This window comes from Quercus robur, chromosome 3 (genome assembly GCF_932294415.1).
Source record: "Quercus robur chromosome 3, dhQueRobu3.1, whole genome shotgun sequence".
NCBI classification, from domain to species: domain Eukaryota; kingdom Viridiplantae; phylum Streptophyta; class Magnoliopsida; order Fagales; family Fagaceae; genus Quercus; species Quercus robur.
The window spans coordinates 60,432,831-60,446,742 of NC_065536.1; the positions used below are offsets into that span (position 1 = coordinate 60,432,831).

A 13,912-nucleotide genomic window follows, 5' to 3' on the forward strand; every position below is an offset into this window, starting at 1 on the left:
TTTTATAAAGACACCAGCACTTTATTATTCACTTAAATTATTGAAGATTTATGTTAAAATTCAATATGCTACTTCCAAAATAGATATATAGGATTCCATAAATTTCATTTTGATTTATTTTTTTCCCATTTTTACAAGAAATGGAAAGGAAAATTCAAACTGTTATTTTTCTTATAAAGAAAAATCAAATAATACCAATAAATTACAAACTTCTTCACATTTCAAGTTGAAATTAGCCTAAGAATATGATATATTATCATTTTTCTTACAAGATTGGAGGTTTTTTTTTTTTTGGGTGGGTGGGTTGTCCTTTCCTTGTCTGCAAGATTGGGGTACCTAACAAGTAACCACCATTAATAAGAACTTGACACTCCTAATTTATGTTAAAGTCAATTCTCAAGTCCAACCCAGCTCAAAAGATTTTTTATATAATGGCAAGAAGGTGAAACAGGTTTTTCTTCGACAAGTTTAAAGTTTCAGATGGGTCTCACTTAATCAAAATCAAATAATGAATTTTATAGAATCAAATTACAGAATTTTCCTATAAGGTCAACCCTCAACAGTGCTGAGGGTAAAGAGCCCCAACCATCCATAAACATTTCAACAGCTTCTCAATAATACCTGACAAACTGAAATGATATCCTGTTTTTGATCCTGTTGGCCTATGTGCTGTGTAAGTTGTGACCCTTGTTGGGGTCTGATCTATAATTCTATAGGCCATAGACATAGAGTTCTCTGCCAAAAATTATTTTAAAGGTTTCTCACTTTTTCTTGAGCACCTCGTCCACCAAAGTTACAGTTTTGTCAATGGATTGGTCATGGTTCCGCGGTGAGGGGCAAAAGATTTTACTAGTCCTTGTGGTCACATATGTCCTGAATGTAATAGTTCAATTCAATTGTAGTTATTAACATTTAAGTCTAAACACACTATAAATTTCACAAAATCTTTCATCATTAATGTTTAATTATAATCTCATGAAAATGATATTATACTAATTATAATCTAACACTTTAATGCATTTTGAAACAAATTGTAAAATTTGTTATCCTCATAGATTTGTTGATTTTTATTTTATTTTATTTCATATAAAAAAAAGATGCATAATTGACACCCTGCCTAAGGTTTCTTTTTGTTACTGGGTCAGATATTTCATGCAGCTTATAATCTTCCAAAGCCTGTCTTAGATAGTTGCTTGCTTTGATCTTGTACAATAAGGACCTCTCTTGACTCTTGAGCCTAACCTCAACTTGAAAGCTTACCATAAATCATTGTACCTACTTAGATGCCCAATATTCTGGCCCATGATAACCCATACAACCATTAACCAAGAAGAAACCCGTGAATATTTATTCTTAGCCCATCTCTCTCTCACGAAGCTTCAACTCCTCTTTAGTCTCTTACAGCCATTACGAGACAACAAAGCAAGGATACTTTCACACGTGTAAAAGGACTAAGTCTTTAGAAGAAATCTTCAAATGATTGGTATTGGCTTAATCTTTTATCCAACGACACGTATTGGTTTCTCAGATAGAGGTGGCCCAACTTAACATGGGGCTTAAGAGCACTCATAGTGAGGCCCAAACACTAAAAAGGGGCCTACAATAAAGTTGCTATAGCTAAAAATTTTTGCTATATTTTACCTTCATGCTACAGTAAGCTGTTATTAATGAAGGTAAACACAAAAACAATTTTTTTTTTCACCAACAACTTTTTTTTTTCCCCTCAATCTCTTTTCTCTTTACTCACTCCTGTGCCTTTGGTTGTGCTTGGTGGTTTAGCAATTATGGTTTGGCGATTGTGGTTAAGAGGCACGATGGTGATGTGGGTTTGATTTGATGGGTTTTGTGGGTCTCGGTGGCGGTTGTGGTCCGGTGGTTCGTGGGTTTGATTTGGTGGGTGAGTAGGTTGGTGCTTGTGGGTCTTGGTTGTTTGTATCGGTGGCGCCTCAACGACGGTGATGATGGGTCTTGGTGGTGTTTTTGATGGGGCTGGTGGCACGGTGGTTGTTGATGGGTTGTTGATGGATTGTTAGGTTGTTAGTGGCTGTTAAGAAGTGGAAGAGGAAGGTGGGGCAACAGTGGAGGTTTTTTTTTTTTTTTTTTTTTTTTTTTTTTTTTTTTTTTGCTGTTGTGGTTTGTGGTTGTGGCTAGTGGCTGGTGGGGCGATGGTGGAGGTGGTTGTTGCTGTTGTGTTGGTTTTTATTGTGGTAGTGGGTTGCTATGGGTGTTTATGGGTTGTGGTGGTTGATGGAGGCAGTGGTTTGCAATGGGTGATAGTGGCAGTAGGTTGTTAAGGTTGATGGTGGTTGTGTGTTATGGTTTATTATATTTATTTTATTAGTTTGTTTATATTATTTTAATGTGGTGTATGTTAAAATAGAAATTTTGATGTTGAGTGTATTGTAAAGTGTATTGTTAAAATATATAAAGTAAGTTTTTGAGTTGTTAAAAACTAAATTTTTTAGCTCTCTCAAGCATTAGCATTGGGAAATTCCAATTCTACTCTATTTTACCATTCCAAAAAGTCACTTTATCATTATACCATCTCATTTTACAATACCTCCAGCATCCTAAAACTTTATTTTTATTAAAATATTATTTTTAATCTTTTTTTATTATTTCTTTCCAACCATCACTTTTTTTCAAACTTGGTTTTCCTGGGCTTTCCAACAGTAATTTTTTTCCTCTCTTTCTCCCTCAACCTCTAGCACCGGTTCAACACATAGACCCATGATACACCAATCAACCTATCCAAACCCATCACCAGACACACACAAACACAAACCATCAACAAAGCCATACACACAAACACAAACCATCAAACCATCAACAGAGCCACATACACACACAAACCATCAAACCAGTTGGAGCCAACAATGACCACCACACCCACCACCCAAGCCACCGATCAGCAAACCCACGCCGCCGATTTGAAACCCACCGGAGCAAACCCATTAAAAAAAAATCATCATCGGAGCCACCATCGGAGCTACCGATGATCAACCCAACCGATCCACCCACCGATCAACAGATCCACCGTTTCAAACCCACCATCAACTGATCCAAACCCAGCTCGCCAATCCACAATGAGAGATGAGAAAGAGGCTGTGTGAAGTTTCGCCGATCCACAACCAACAACTCACTTCAGCCACGACCCAAACACCGGACCCAACCACGACCCACAACCCTTTTAAGCACCGGTCACAGTAAAAAAAAAAAAACAACAACAACAACAACCACAGAACTCGCCGAATTGTAACCCACCAGAAAAAATGAGCCACTATGATGTGTGATGTTGATGTTGGGAGGAGAATGGTGTTTAGGTCTGAAGAGAGGAGAGAGCAGATGGAGAAACAGAGAAGAAAGAGAGATAAGAGAACTGAAATAATGAGATAAAAGAGAGAGAAATTTCGGGGGAAAAAGTGAATAAATTTTTTTTTTTTTTAGAATACTGCTACAGTACAATTCTAACTTTAGAATTGTATTGTAGTAGTATTGCAAAAAAATTTGCAATAGTTGGGTTTACCATTCTCTGATGCAAAGCATTTTGAGATTTAAAATGCCAAATTGTCCTTAAATTTGGCATTAGCATTGGAATGCTAATGCTCTTAGAGATGGCATATGTCATATGTTGGTAGTATTTAGAGTCTAAGCCTTAAAACCCCCCAACAATTAGTCTTGCAAAATCTGACTATTGCAAAAAAATTTGCAATTGTGCTACAATGCGATTCTAAATGTAGAATCGCACTGTGCTCAATTGTAAAACAAAAAAATATTATTTTATTCTTTTTCTCTCTCAACTGTCTCCCTGACTCTCCCACTCTGTCTCCCACTTCTCTCTCTCTTTCTCTCTCAGATTTCTCCCTCTCCCTTTGCTCTCTCTCAGTGATTTCTCCATCTCCCTTTGCTCTCCTTAGGCCACCATTGGCCACCATTGCCTAGCAATGCCAAGCCCAGGCCACATCTCACCTAGCGACGCCCAAGCCCAGGCCGTCATTGGCCACTGTCTCACCCGGAATGGTTTGATGGGTCTCTCATGGCGATCGGCGTGGTATGGAAGTTTGTTGATGGGTTGTTCGTGGAGGATCATGACTGGTGGTTAATCTTTCCAACCCCAAACTCTCAGCCTCTCTCTTCAATCTAGTACCAAAATTCCTCTAGGCTGTGCGATGCTCACAAACCAGGTGGAGGCTGATCTCGCTGTGGTTGTGGTGGTGAGTACTATATGCTTTATTTGGTGGTGTTAAATCTTATGGTGGTGGTGGGTCTTGCATTGGTGGGTATTTGTTGTGTTTGTGGTTGAAGATTGAGTGAGTTTGTGGTGGGTTAGTGGTGGAGAGCATGGCAAATCGGTGGTGGGTTTCTTTGGAGGCGTGGGTTATTTTGGCGTGGGTTTCTCTGGTGGCGTGGTTCAGGTGGTGGGTTTGTTTGGCGTGGGTCAGGTGGGTTGTGGTGGGAATCAGTGTGGAGTTGTGGTGGCTGTGGAAAATCAGCATGGAGCTGTGTGTGTGGCTCTGTTGTTGGCTTTGATGGTGGCTCTGTTAGTGGTTTTGCTTTTGGTTTGATGATTTGGTGGTGGTGCTGGGATATATGGGGGGTGGCAGTATGTTCACTGTGTTGTTATGGTTGTTTGGCCATTGTTTGGTGGTGAGAGAGAAATAGTAAAAAAAAAAAAAATTAATAATTTATTTTATTGTATAATTTATATTATTTTAATGTGTTGTATTGTAAAATAAAAATTGGGATGTTGGGCGTATTGTAAAATGGTATGGCATAATTAATAAAGTAACTTTTTGATATGGTAAAATAGAATAGGATGGCATTTTTGGTTGTGAATGCTCTTTCTGTGAATGTTATATATAAGTACTAATTAAATAAAATTATTTAATATTAATCAAATCAAAGTTAATTTGATACATTAAATACATAATTTGATGAATAATATCAGCTAAATTAATCTTAATCTCATATAGAGAATTGAATATCATAGTTGATCCATGAATTTTAATTAAAATATATTATGATTAAAAAATATACTTTATTTTGGATATATTATGATGCATAGATAAGTAAAGTTGTAATCTAATTTTTTATTTTATATCTTGTTTGTAAGAGAGAGAGAGAGAGAGAGAGAGAGAGAGAGAGAGAGAGAGAGATTATTTGATGTGTAGCTTTGTAGTATCGGTTTATAAAAATTAAAGTATCAAACTATTAGGGGAAATTAATCTATAATTGATGATTTAACACATTTACAACAATTTTTTTGAAATATTTTAGGGTTTCAATTGGGTTAGATTTCTATTGGTCATATATTTTGGAAGTCACGATAGAAATGAAAATGGAAATGCACTAAAGGTATTACAAAATATTTACAATATGATGTGACAATGACTATGATGAATTTCAACCACCTAATTAATGAATGTTTAAATTACTTTTTTGTGATTGGTAACATGTTAATTTTTATACTTATAATAAAATTTGTGGTATTTTTAACATCACTAATAAAAAAAAATGCACAACCATTAAATATTTGTAATTTTATAAAAATTTTGGGCCTTTTACCATTGGAGAGGGGTCTTTTTTCCTAGCTTTTTTTTTTTTTTTTTTTTTTTTTTTCTTTTTTTGGTGAGGGTCTTAGGCCTAGGCCTTGGGTTGGCTTAGGAAAAAAAAAAAAAAAAAAAAAAAAGTAGTAAGGGATAGATGCCTTCCTCTCTTTTTTAGAAATAGTTTGACTTACTTTTAGTACTTTTTCGACTAACATGTTTTCAGCCGAAATCTCTAACATGTTTCAAATCATCGTAATCCAAGAGGTCATCGAGGTTGACACCCTATTTAACAGAAGACATGTTGGAAGAGATACTGTCATGGCTTCCAGTGAAATCTCTAGCACGTTTTAAGTGCGTAAAAAAGTCATGGTCCACTGCTATTTTCTTCCAAAACCCGAGTTTCATCGATCGCCAAACACCAGCGCCACCGTTCCCAAACAAATCCAGATCTTGTTGTCGCGAACCTTGACTTTGAGCCTTGGGTTTGGGCACTGTCTCTGCACTCTCATTCTGAAAAGTGAAAATGTTGATTCTCATCAAGGAGTACGCATGCAGTGTGGACATGCAGGAGATCACGGGTGTGGGCCGTGTGGCCGAACTTCATAGGATGGACATGTTTGCTTGCATCAACGCCCTAATTTGCGTTGGTGGTTACTTCTATTCTATAGTGGTTTCTCCGGCTTTTTCTTATGGAATCCGGCAATTGCAGAATCTAAGGTTGTTCCTCATCCCAAACTCCCTAAATCTCCTGCCCATCTTGCAATAAAACCTTCTCCAGCCAACCCTATTGCCAGATATGCATTTGGTCATGATCACAATTCTAATGACTATAAGGTGCTTGGAATTGTCAATTATAAGGGTGCATCTGAGAGAAACCAACAAAGCCGCAATCTTGTTCATGTCTACTCCCTAAGTACAGGTTCCTGGAGGCAAATAACGAACACTCCTATTGATCATTCAAACATTATAATACCAGATTTTTTAAAATTTGCATACTTAAATGGAGTTCATCATTGGTGTGGTTCCATCTTTGTCACTGACGACGATGGAAATCGTAAGTTTACTAAGGTAATCATATCCTTTGGCATGAGCCGTGAGGTGTGTGGATTAATGAGGTATCCAAGTGAGGTGTTTAATAAACAAAGTCTCCCACAGCAGGACAGGCTTGTAGGTTTTATGAATTATGTTAGGGACACAACTTTTGGCACAACTTTGTGCCACAACTTGCTAACGAGTTGTGATTGATAAGGGTGTGTCCTCACATGGCCCACTGACATACTCTTATCAATCATAACTCGTCATATAGCGAGTTGTGACACAAAGTTATGCCAAAAGTTGTGTCCCTTGCATAATTCAGGTTTTATGGAAACGCTTGCTTTGTTAGATGATTGCCTTGCTTTTATTGTTAACCGTACCATACCAAAGAAATACTTCAATATATGGGTGATGCGTGAATATGGGGTCGAGGATTCTTGGACCAAACAACTGGTTGTAGGACCCCTCGAAGGAATTCAGAAACCACTAGGATTTGTGAAGAATGAAGAGCTTATTCTACTTTGTGACGATGAAGATCAAACAATAGCCTTGTATAACACTGGTTCTCAAGAAATTAAGAATTTTCAACATTCAGGGCTTCCAAACTCATTTCGCTCACTCCATGCTCGGCTCTATGTGGAGAGCCTAGTTTCATTAAATGGTGGAAATGTGTTTTAGAGTTATTGTGCTCCTAATTATTTGTATACCATAAACTATTTTTTATTTTTTTAATCTATCCTTAGCAATAATGTTATGTAATTCAGAGAAGATGATATTGCATCCTTTATGGATGATGCCTCTGTTGAATTTCAATTTTTTATTCCTCTCCAAGGATCAGTAAATTATTGATTTTTGTTATGCATCGGAATTGTGATAGAATTTCGGGGGAGGTTTTGTTATTAATCTATGTAGAGTGAGAGCTAGTAGATTTTTCTGCAATAGCATCTCAGCTATTGCCTATTGCTTGCTTTGGTGTGGGAAATTCACAAAGACTTGGTCACTTTTGGCCAGTGAAGGTCCCTACCACTGGGTAATGTTACAAATTAAATTTCATATACTTTGATGGAAAACACAGTTAGTATAGGTTGACGAATTTAATAGAGATTGTTTCAAGTGGCTATCTGACCTTATTATAGGTTTTGTGGTCCTTTGCATTTCAATTAGTTCTGAAAGCACCCGATGGGTTGTCTAAACCTCAGTGATTGCTAGTTTTTGTGAAATTGATTGTGCCATTGAGATTTTTGCTTACAAGTTTAGAAAGATGGCTTTTTCACATTCTAGTATTCATCATGACATGCGTCTTCTAGCCAAGCCACAATTTTGTGTTCTGTTCAACCTTGTTTCCATGTGCTGCTGTTCTATTGCCATAAAAATAAATTAATGGGCAGTAGTTGGAGTTTTTTGTATATAGGCATGGGATTCGTGTGCTAAATTGTGTGGTTAGTAGACTGTACCAAGAGCATTCTACCACTTTCATGACAGATTTTCTTTCTTCTTCTCAATCCCCTTAACATGAGAGGCATTGAAACATTATTACAGTATGATGTTACTGTCCAACATGTCATTTCCTTAATATCCTTGTCCATTGCATGCCCAAAACTCCAAATTAGAAATAACTCACAGCTTTCCTTCCTTTCCATTCTTTTCTTTTTCCAATAAATCCTATCCAAACACAAACACCCTCTTAGACGACCTTGTATTCTGGCAGGGGTCATTTGATAACGTTGTTCTAGTAACGTTGTTTGTATTTTTTGAAAATATGTGTGGATGAAAAAATGTGTAAAAATACGTGTAATGTTGTTTAAAAACTAAAAAGTGTTGCTTAAACTACCATATCAAATGGCCCCTATATTTTATACATGGTATTAAAATGTTATCTATAGGTTGTACTTATAGATAAGTTATTCCAGTTATGCTGTAAGCGAAAATAGACAAAAATTGAAATGTGGTAATTCTTAAGAGTGGTCACTTTGGATCTCTCTCTCTCTCTCTCTCTCTCTCTCTCATATTGATGTTGATGACGAGAACTTATCATAAACTCTGCTTAAAAAAGGCAGAAAGAGTTCCTCTAGTAACAATTGGAAAATGCTAAGGAAATCTAATACACGTACCTTGTCAAAGAAGTTGTGAATGGGGGAATTATGATGGCTGCTGTTTCCATGACTGGATCCATCTACAATTTCTTCAGGGTCCGTGACTTGAAAGCAACTACAAACACAAGTGACAAGCCATCATAAGGCTTCAATTTCGGCAGCAACTTAGAATTCTGCAAGGTATAATTGTCATCAGCAAAATTCAGATCATTTTAGCAATATTAATCAAAGGACAGCTAAGATGAAAGGGAATTTCTTGAAATACGAAATCATCTGTGGAATAAGAGAAAACATTAAGAACAATTAAGTATGTTTCAAAGATGAATTATTACTTCTTTTTTTCTCTTTTGGTTGTAATTGAATTTGGAATATTATGTTGTAATAATAATAGGCCCTTGAAGGCTTGTACTTAAATAGACTTTGTACTGAGCCTATTCTGGCTGTTTAGTTCTAGTAATATATTCCTTTTTACAAAAAAAAAAAAAAAAATAGGCCCTTGAAGGATATGCCAAAATGTCCATTGGGAGCATTGAAGAAATTTGGTGATAAAGGAGACAAGGAGGAATTGGTGGAAGGGAAAAACTGGGCTCGTAATCAGCTAATGGCAGCTGGGTCTGGCTTGCTTGGGAAGTTCTCTAATCTTCAGGTACTATTACTACTAATACTCATTTGCTTCACAACTTCAACTTGACTTAAAGGACAATTATTTTTTGGTTTATAAATTTTAAGGTTATATTAGGAACGTTTGGGACTTTGTACAATCCAATAGTAGATTGGATTGGAGAACAAATGTTCAAATCCTTTTAAAGGAATTTCTTCCAACCTATTATGTGGTCAGTCAATCAGAAGACTATCCATGATGATCAATCACAACAAGGTATTTAGACAAACCGTGTAGGAATTTCAATAGAAGGAATTTCACCATTCCTACTTTTGAACCTTTCCTTGCATATTACAGCATAGTTTTTGTTTTGTTTTTGGTAATAATGCCAGATTCATAAAGGACTAAACAACAAGGTGTTTAGACAAACCGTGTTTGTCAAAATTTAATAACTAAGAGTATGTTTGGAACAATTTATTTAGTTGAAACTAAAATTTTTTTTGTTGAAAATACAGTAGATAAAGCTAAAAAATAAAAAATAGTTGAAATAATATAGTGAGATCCACTTTTTAATACTATTCATGAGTTCCATTATACTATTTCAGCTATCTTTTACCTTTATCTACAATATTTTCAATAAAAAGTTTTCAATTACAACTAAATAAATTGTTCTCAAATGAACTCTAAAGTTGTCAAAAATCAAAATACATGTTCTCAGCAAAAAAGGAAAAATAAAAAAAGTTATCAAAATGCATGGGGTTATCAAACACCAAAAAGTCTTTTTGTCTAAAGTAATACTACATGAACAAAACTATTTTACATTTACAAATTTATGATATGAAAAATTATTATTAGTTATGTATACAGCCACTATTAACATCATATTTTAATTTATTAATAACAACTAACTTTTAACATTTTCCTATATACATAAATTGCATTTAAATCCAATAGATTGGACCAACGATTCCTGTTGCCTTGGCAGCTGGTCAAAAAAAATTCTCGTATTCTCACCTTTCACAATTGACTGCATACATAAATGTAACCAATAACCAACTTCCAGGAAATTATCACAAAATTTAGAAGAACATTTCCAAGTTCCAACGTATGTTAGTCTAAGCGCTCGCACCTTCTAGATGGTGACCTTCGTGCCCCACGAGACTAAGCCTACGCGTCACTTTTAGACTTTCCGATCATTCCAGGAAAGATCAATTAATTAGTCATTGGACATTTCCTTCCCATTTCCTACTCTCTTCATTTTCTTTTATACCTACCCAGAAAAAGAATTTTTTATTTATTTATTAAATGGATAAAATTTTCTTCTGAATTGAAAAAATTTTCTCTGAGATAATAGATGACAATTTATAAAATCATTTATGTGTATTAAATATTAAAGTTTTAATTATCATTTTGGTCTCTAATATTCATTATTTGTATTTAAAAAGTCTCTAACATTTCAAATGTGTTAGCTTAGTCTATACTTTTTTCTCTCTTCAAACTTCAAGTTCTGCCCACTTTTCTTTTGTGCTTTGTTCATTTCATTGGAAAATCTTCTGTAAAGATAGTTTTTCACATTTTTCAGTGTTTGGTAACATAAAAAAAACATTGTCAATGGAAAACTATCTTTGATCAATGGAAAACCCTAATAAAAATAAGGCTTATTTTCTATAGGTTGTTTTCCAAAATTGTTTTTTGGAAAACAATTTCTCTCTCACGCGTTGCATCTCCTATAAATATTATCTTCGTTTATAGTTGTGGAAAACATAATTTTTTTGCACTTTCTCTCCCTTAGGGTAAGTTTTCTCACTTTTTCTCTCTTTCCTTTTTTATTTTTTATTTTTTTTATTTCCTCTTCTAAAAGATTTCACAACTCTCTCATTTTCTCAATTGGATTTCAATCCCCAAATATGAGGGATGTCACAACTCTAACCCAAAAAATCTTGTGGGGTTCCACAATTGTGTGTGTGTGTGCATATATATATATATATATATATATATATATAATTTAATAAATAAATAACCCTAATGGATTTCAACACTATCTAAAATATCTCAGGGTTTTTAATCCCAAATCGATTATATTTAGAGATATTAGCTTAGTTTATTTTTTTTTTTACTAGAAAAATACAATGTCCACAATATTTTCATAATAATTTTACAACAAATTCTATGTGACAAGTTATTACTAATTTTAATATGGGTCCACTACTAATATTATTTTTTTGCCCACCAATAATAGTCATTAACGACTTATCACTTAAGATTTGTTATGAAATTGTTGTGGATGCAACATTTCTCTTTTTATTAAGATCATATGGCAGGAATAATGCTTTGTTCCAAAAATGTTTAGAGCCTTTGACTCCAACCGCCAATAGGAAGATAACATGTGTCTCGTCTTGTGCAATGCAAATCTTGGTTGGTTGAGTCAAGTGAGTCATATGCATTGCACATGGCAATGACTAATGTCATCTTTTTACTAATAACTACATCCCAAGGTTTCAAACATGTTTGAAGCTAAAATTTGTCCAAAAAATAATATTTTTAGTAACACTGTTTGTTCATTAGCTTTTTGAATCTATTTCTTAATGTCAAAGATTGTTTTAACACAGTACCAAAAAGTTAGGGATTAAACTTATACATTTGAAACATTATTGATCATTTTGACTCGTAGAATAAACGTTGGGGACCAAAACGGTATGTAAACCATTATTAAATCACATTACTCATCAAATATATATATATATATATATATATATATATATATATATATATATTTTAAGAATACTAAATATTTTAATACACACATGGGGAGAGGGGAAAATGTCTTAAAAAAATTGACAGTGGTGTATATTCAAAATGACCTAACTCTTAGATACACAGCATAGGTTTTAAACATCTTTAATTTACATTCATTTTCTAATGTAGGATTAACCCACAATTTTTTCTTTTAGAGAATACTAAATATTTTAAGACACATACACACTCGGGGAGGGGGAAGAAGGTTTTAAAGAAACTGACAGTGATGTATATTCAAAAGGGCCTAACTATTGGATACACAGTACAGACTTTAAACCTCTTTAACTCACACTCGTTTTCCAATATGGGATTAACCCACCATTTTTTCTTTTTTAGAATATTAAATATTTTCACATACACACACAGGGAGAGGGAAGAAGGTCTTAAAGAGACTGACAGTAGGATATATTTAAAAGGGCCTAACTCTTTGATACACAACATAAACTTTAAATCTCTTTAACTCACACTCATTTTCTAATGTGGAATTAACCTACTATTTTTTCTTTTTGAGAATACTGTAGTGCATTTTATGAGATCCTTTACATTTAAACTTCCACCTTATCAAAATTTAGCATTTATTTCAAAGTTTGGTGAATTTTTATTTTAGTCCACTAATTTAAAGTTTTTGTGTTAGTTCGTTAGCTCTAACAATACAGTCATTTTAGTCTTTTTGTCCATTATTATTTGAAAATTGTCTTTAACTCTCCAAAAGCAACATTTGTTTCATATTTGTAACATTAGAAATTATTTAAAGATTATTTTTTCAATTATTCAAACCAAATTTAAAAACAAATTAATACTGTTTGGATAACACATTTTCATTGTCCTTGACATACATGCCAAATTTTTGTGTTAATCATAGATTATTTACCGTTAATTAGTAACCTCACGTTTTGTTTTTAGTATAAAATATAAAAAACCTATAATTTAAATACTTTGCAAAGAAAATAATTATTGATAGTTTATCACCTTAATATTTTGCAATAAGAATGACAATTTTCCCCACCCCGCTTCACCCCACGCAAGTTTTCCCCGCCCCGCAAAGGTGGTGGGGTGGGGATGGGGCAATATTTTAGCCCCGTACCACGGAGCGGGACAGGGATGGGTTTAAACTTTTTAGACCCGCCCCACCCCTGCCCCTCCTCATCCCTGCCCGCCCCACGCTGCTAAGGGTTATAATTGTAATTTTTTCATACCCTAAAACCCTACTATCTAAACAAATATATTAATATTAACTTATTTTATTTTACTCAATGTAGTTCTCTGCCTTTATTTTGTTATGTGTTATACTATGAGATTTTTTTTATTTTTTATTTTATTTTATAATTGTCTTGTTAAACACTTGGATATATTATTCAATTTTTCTAAAAATTGATTTGATTCGACGGGATTAATTTAGTTGTAATTTTAAGTATATTTTTATTAATGAAATAGGTTTCATTAAAAAAAATTGTACTAGTTGTAGGGCAAATTAACAAAAGGTAGAGTTTTACGGGGTGAGGCAGGGGTTCACGGGGCCCCAAAAGGTAGGGATGTGGTGAGAAAATTTTCCTCGTCATGCGAGGTGGGGCGGGCATGGGGCAAAACAAAACCATGGGAGGCGGGGACAAAGACGAAAACCCCATCCTTCAACTCCGCTGCGCCCCATTGCCATCTCTATTTTGCAAGCATAATAAAATGCAACATGTATAATTTGAACTAAGGCTATAGGAGTAATTATCTATGTAAAATAAAGTTATATATATATATATATATATATATATTTCTAAAAGATAATTGAGAATTAATTGATTAGGATTTATGGTTTTATTGCACAAATTTAGTTACTTTGACAACAG

The 13,912-nt window shown here is 34.3% G+C and overlaps 1 protein-coding gene across 1 annotated transcript; it reads left to right on the forward strand.

Annotated features, from left to right (window-relative positions):
* The first annotated feature begins 6,072 nt into the window (after positions 1–6,072).
* LOC126719881 (F-box/kelch-repeat protein At3g23880-like) lies at positions 6,073–7,262 on the forward strand. The gene is made up of 3 exons (XM_050422387.1): positions 6,073–6,164; positions 6,218–6,603; positions 6,907–7,262. The coding sequence occupies exons 1-3, from the start codon at positions 6,073–6,075 to the stop codon at positions 7,260–7,262; spliced, it is 834 nt and encodes a 277-aa protein (XP_050278344.1).
* The last annotated feature ends 6,650 nt before the right edge of the window (positions 7,263–13,912 follow it).

What these genes read in the sequence shown, in the direction of transcription:
- LOC126719881 (XM_050422387.1), top strand. Translation starts at nt 6,073, where the DNA reads ATGTTGATTCTCATCAAGGAGTACGCATGCAGTGTGGACATGCAGGAG. An exon ending in GAACTTCATAGGATGGACAT is followed by an intron (nt 6,165 to 6,217) that starts GTTTGCTTGCAT and finishes TCTATTCTATAG; the next exon opens with TGGTTTCTCCGGCTTTTTCT. An exon ending in CACTGACGACGATGGAAATC is followed by an intron (nt 6,604 to 6,906) that starts GTAAGTTTACTA and finishes TGCATAATTCAG; the next exon opens with GTTTTATGGAAACGCTTGCT.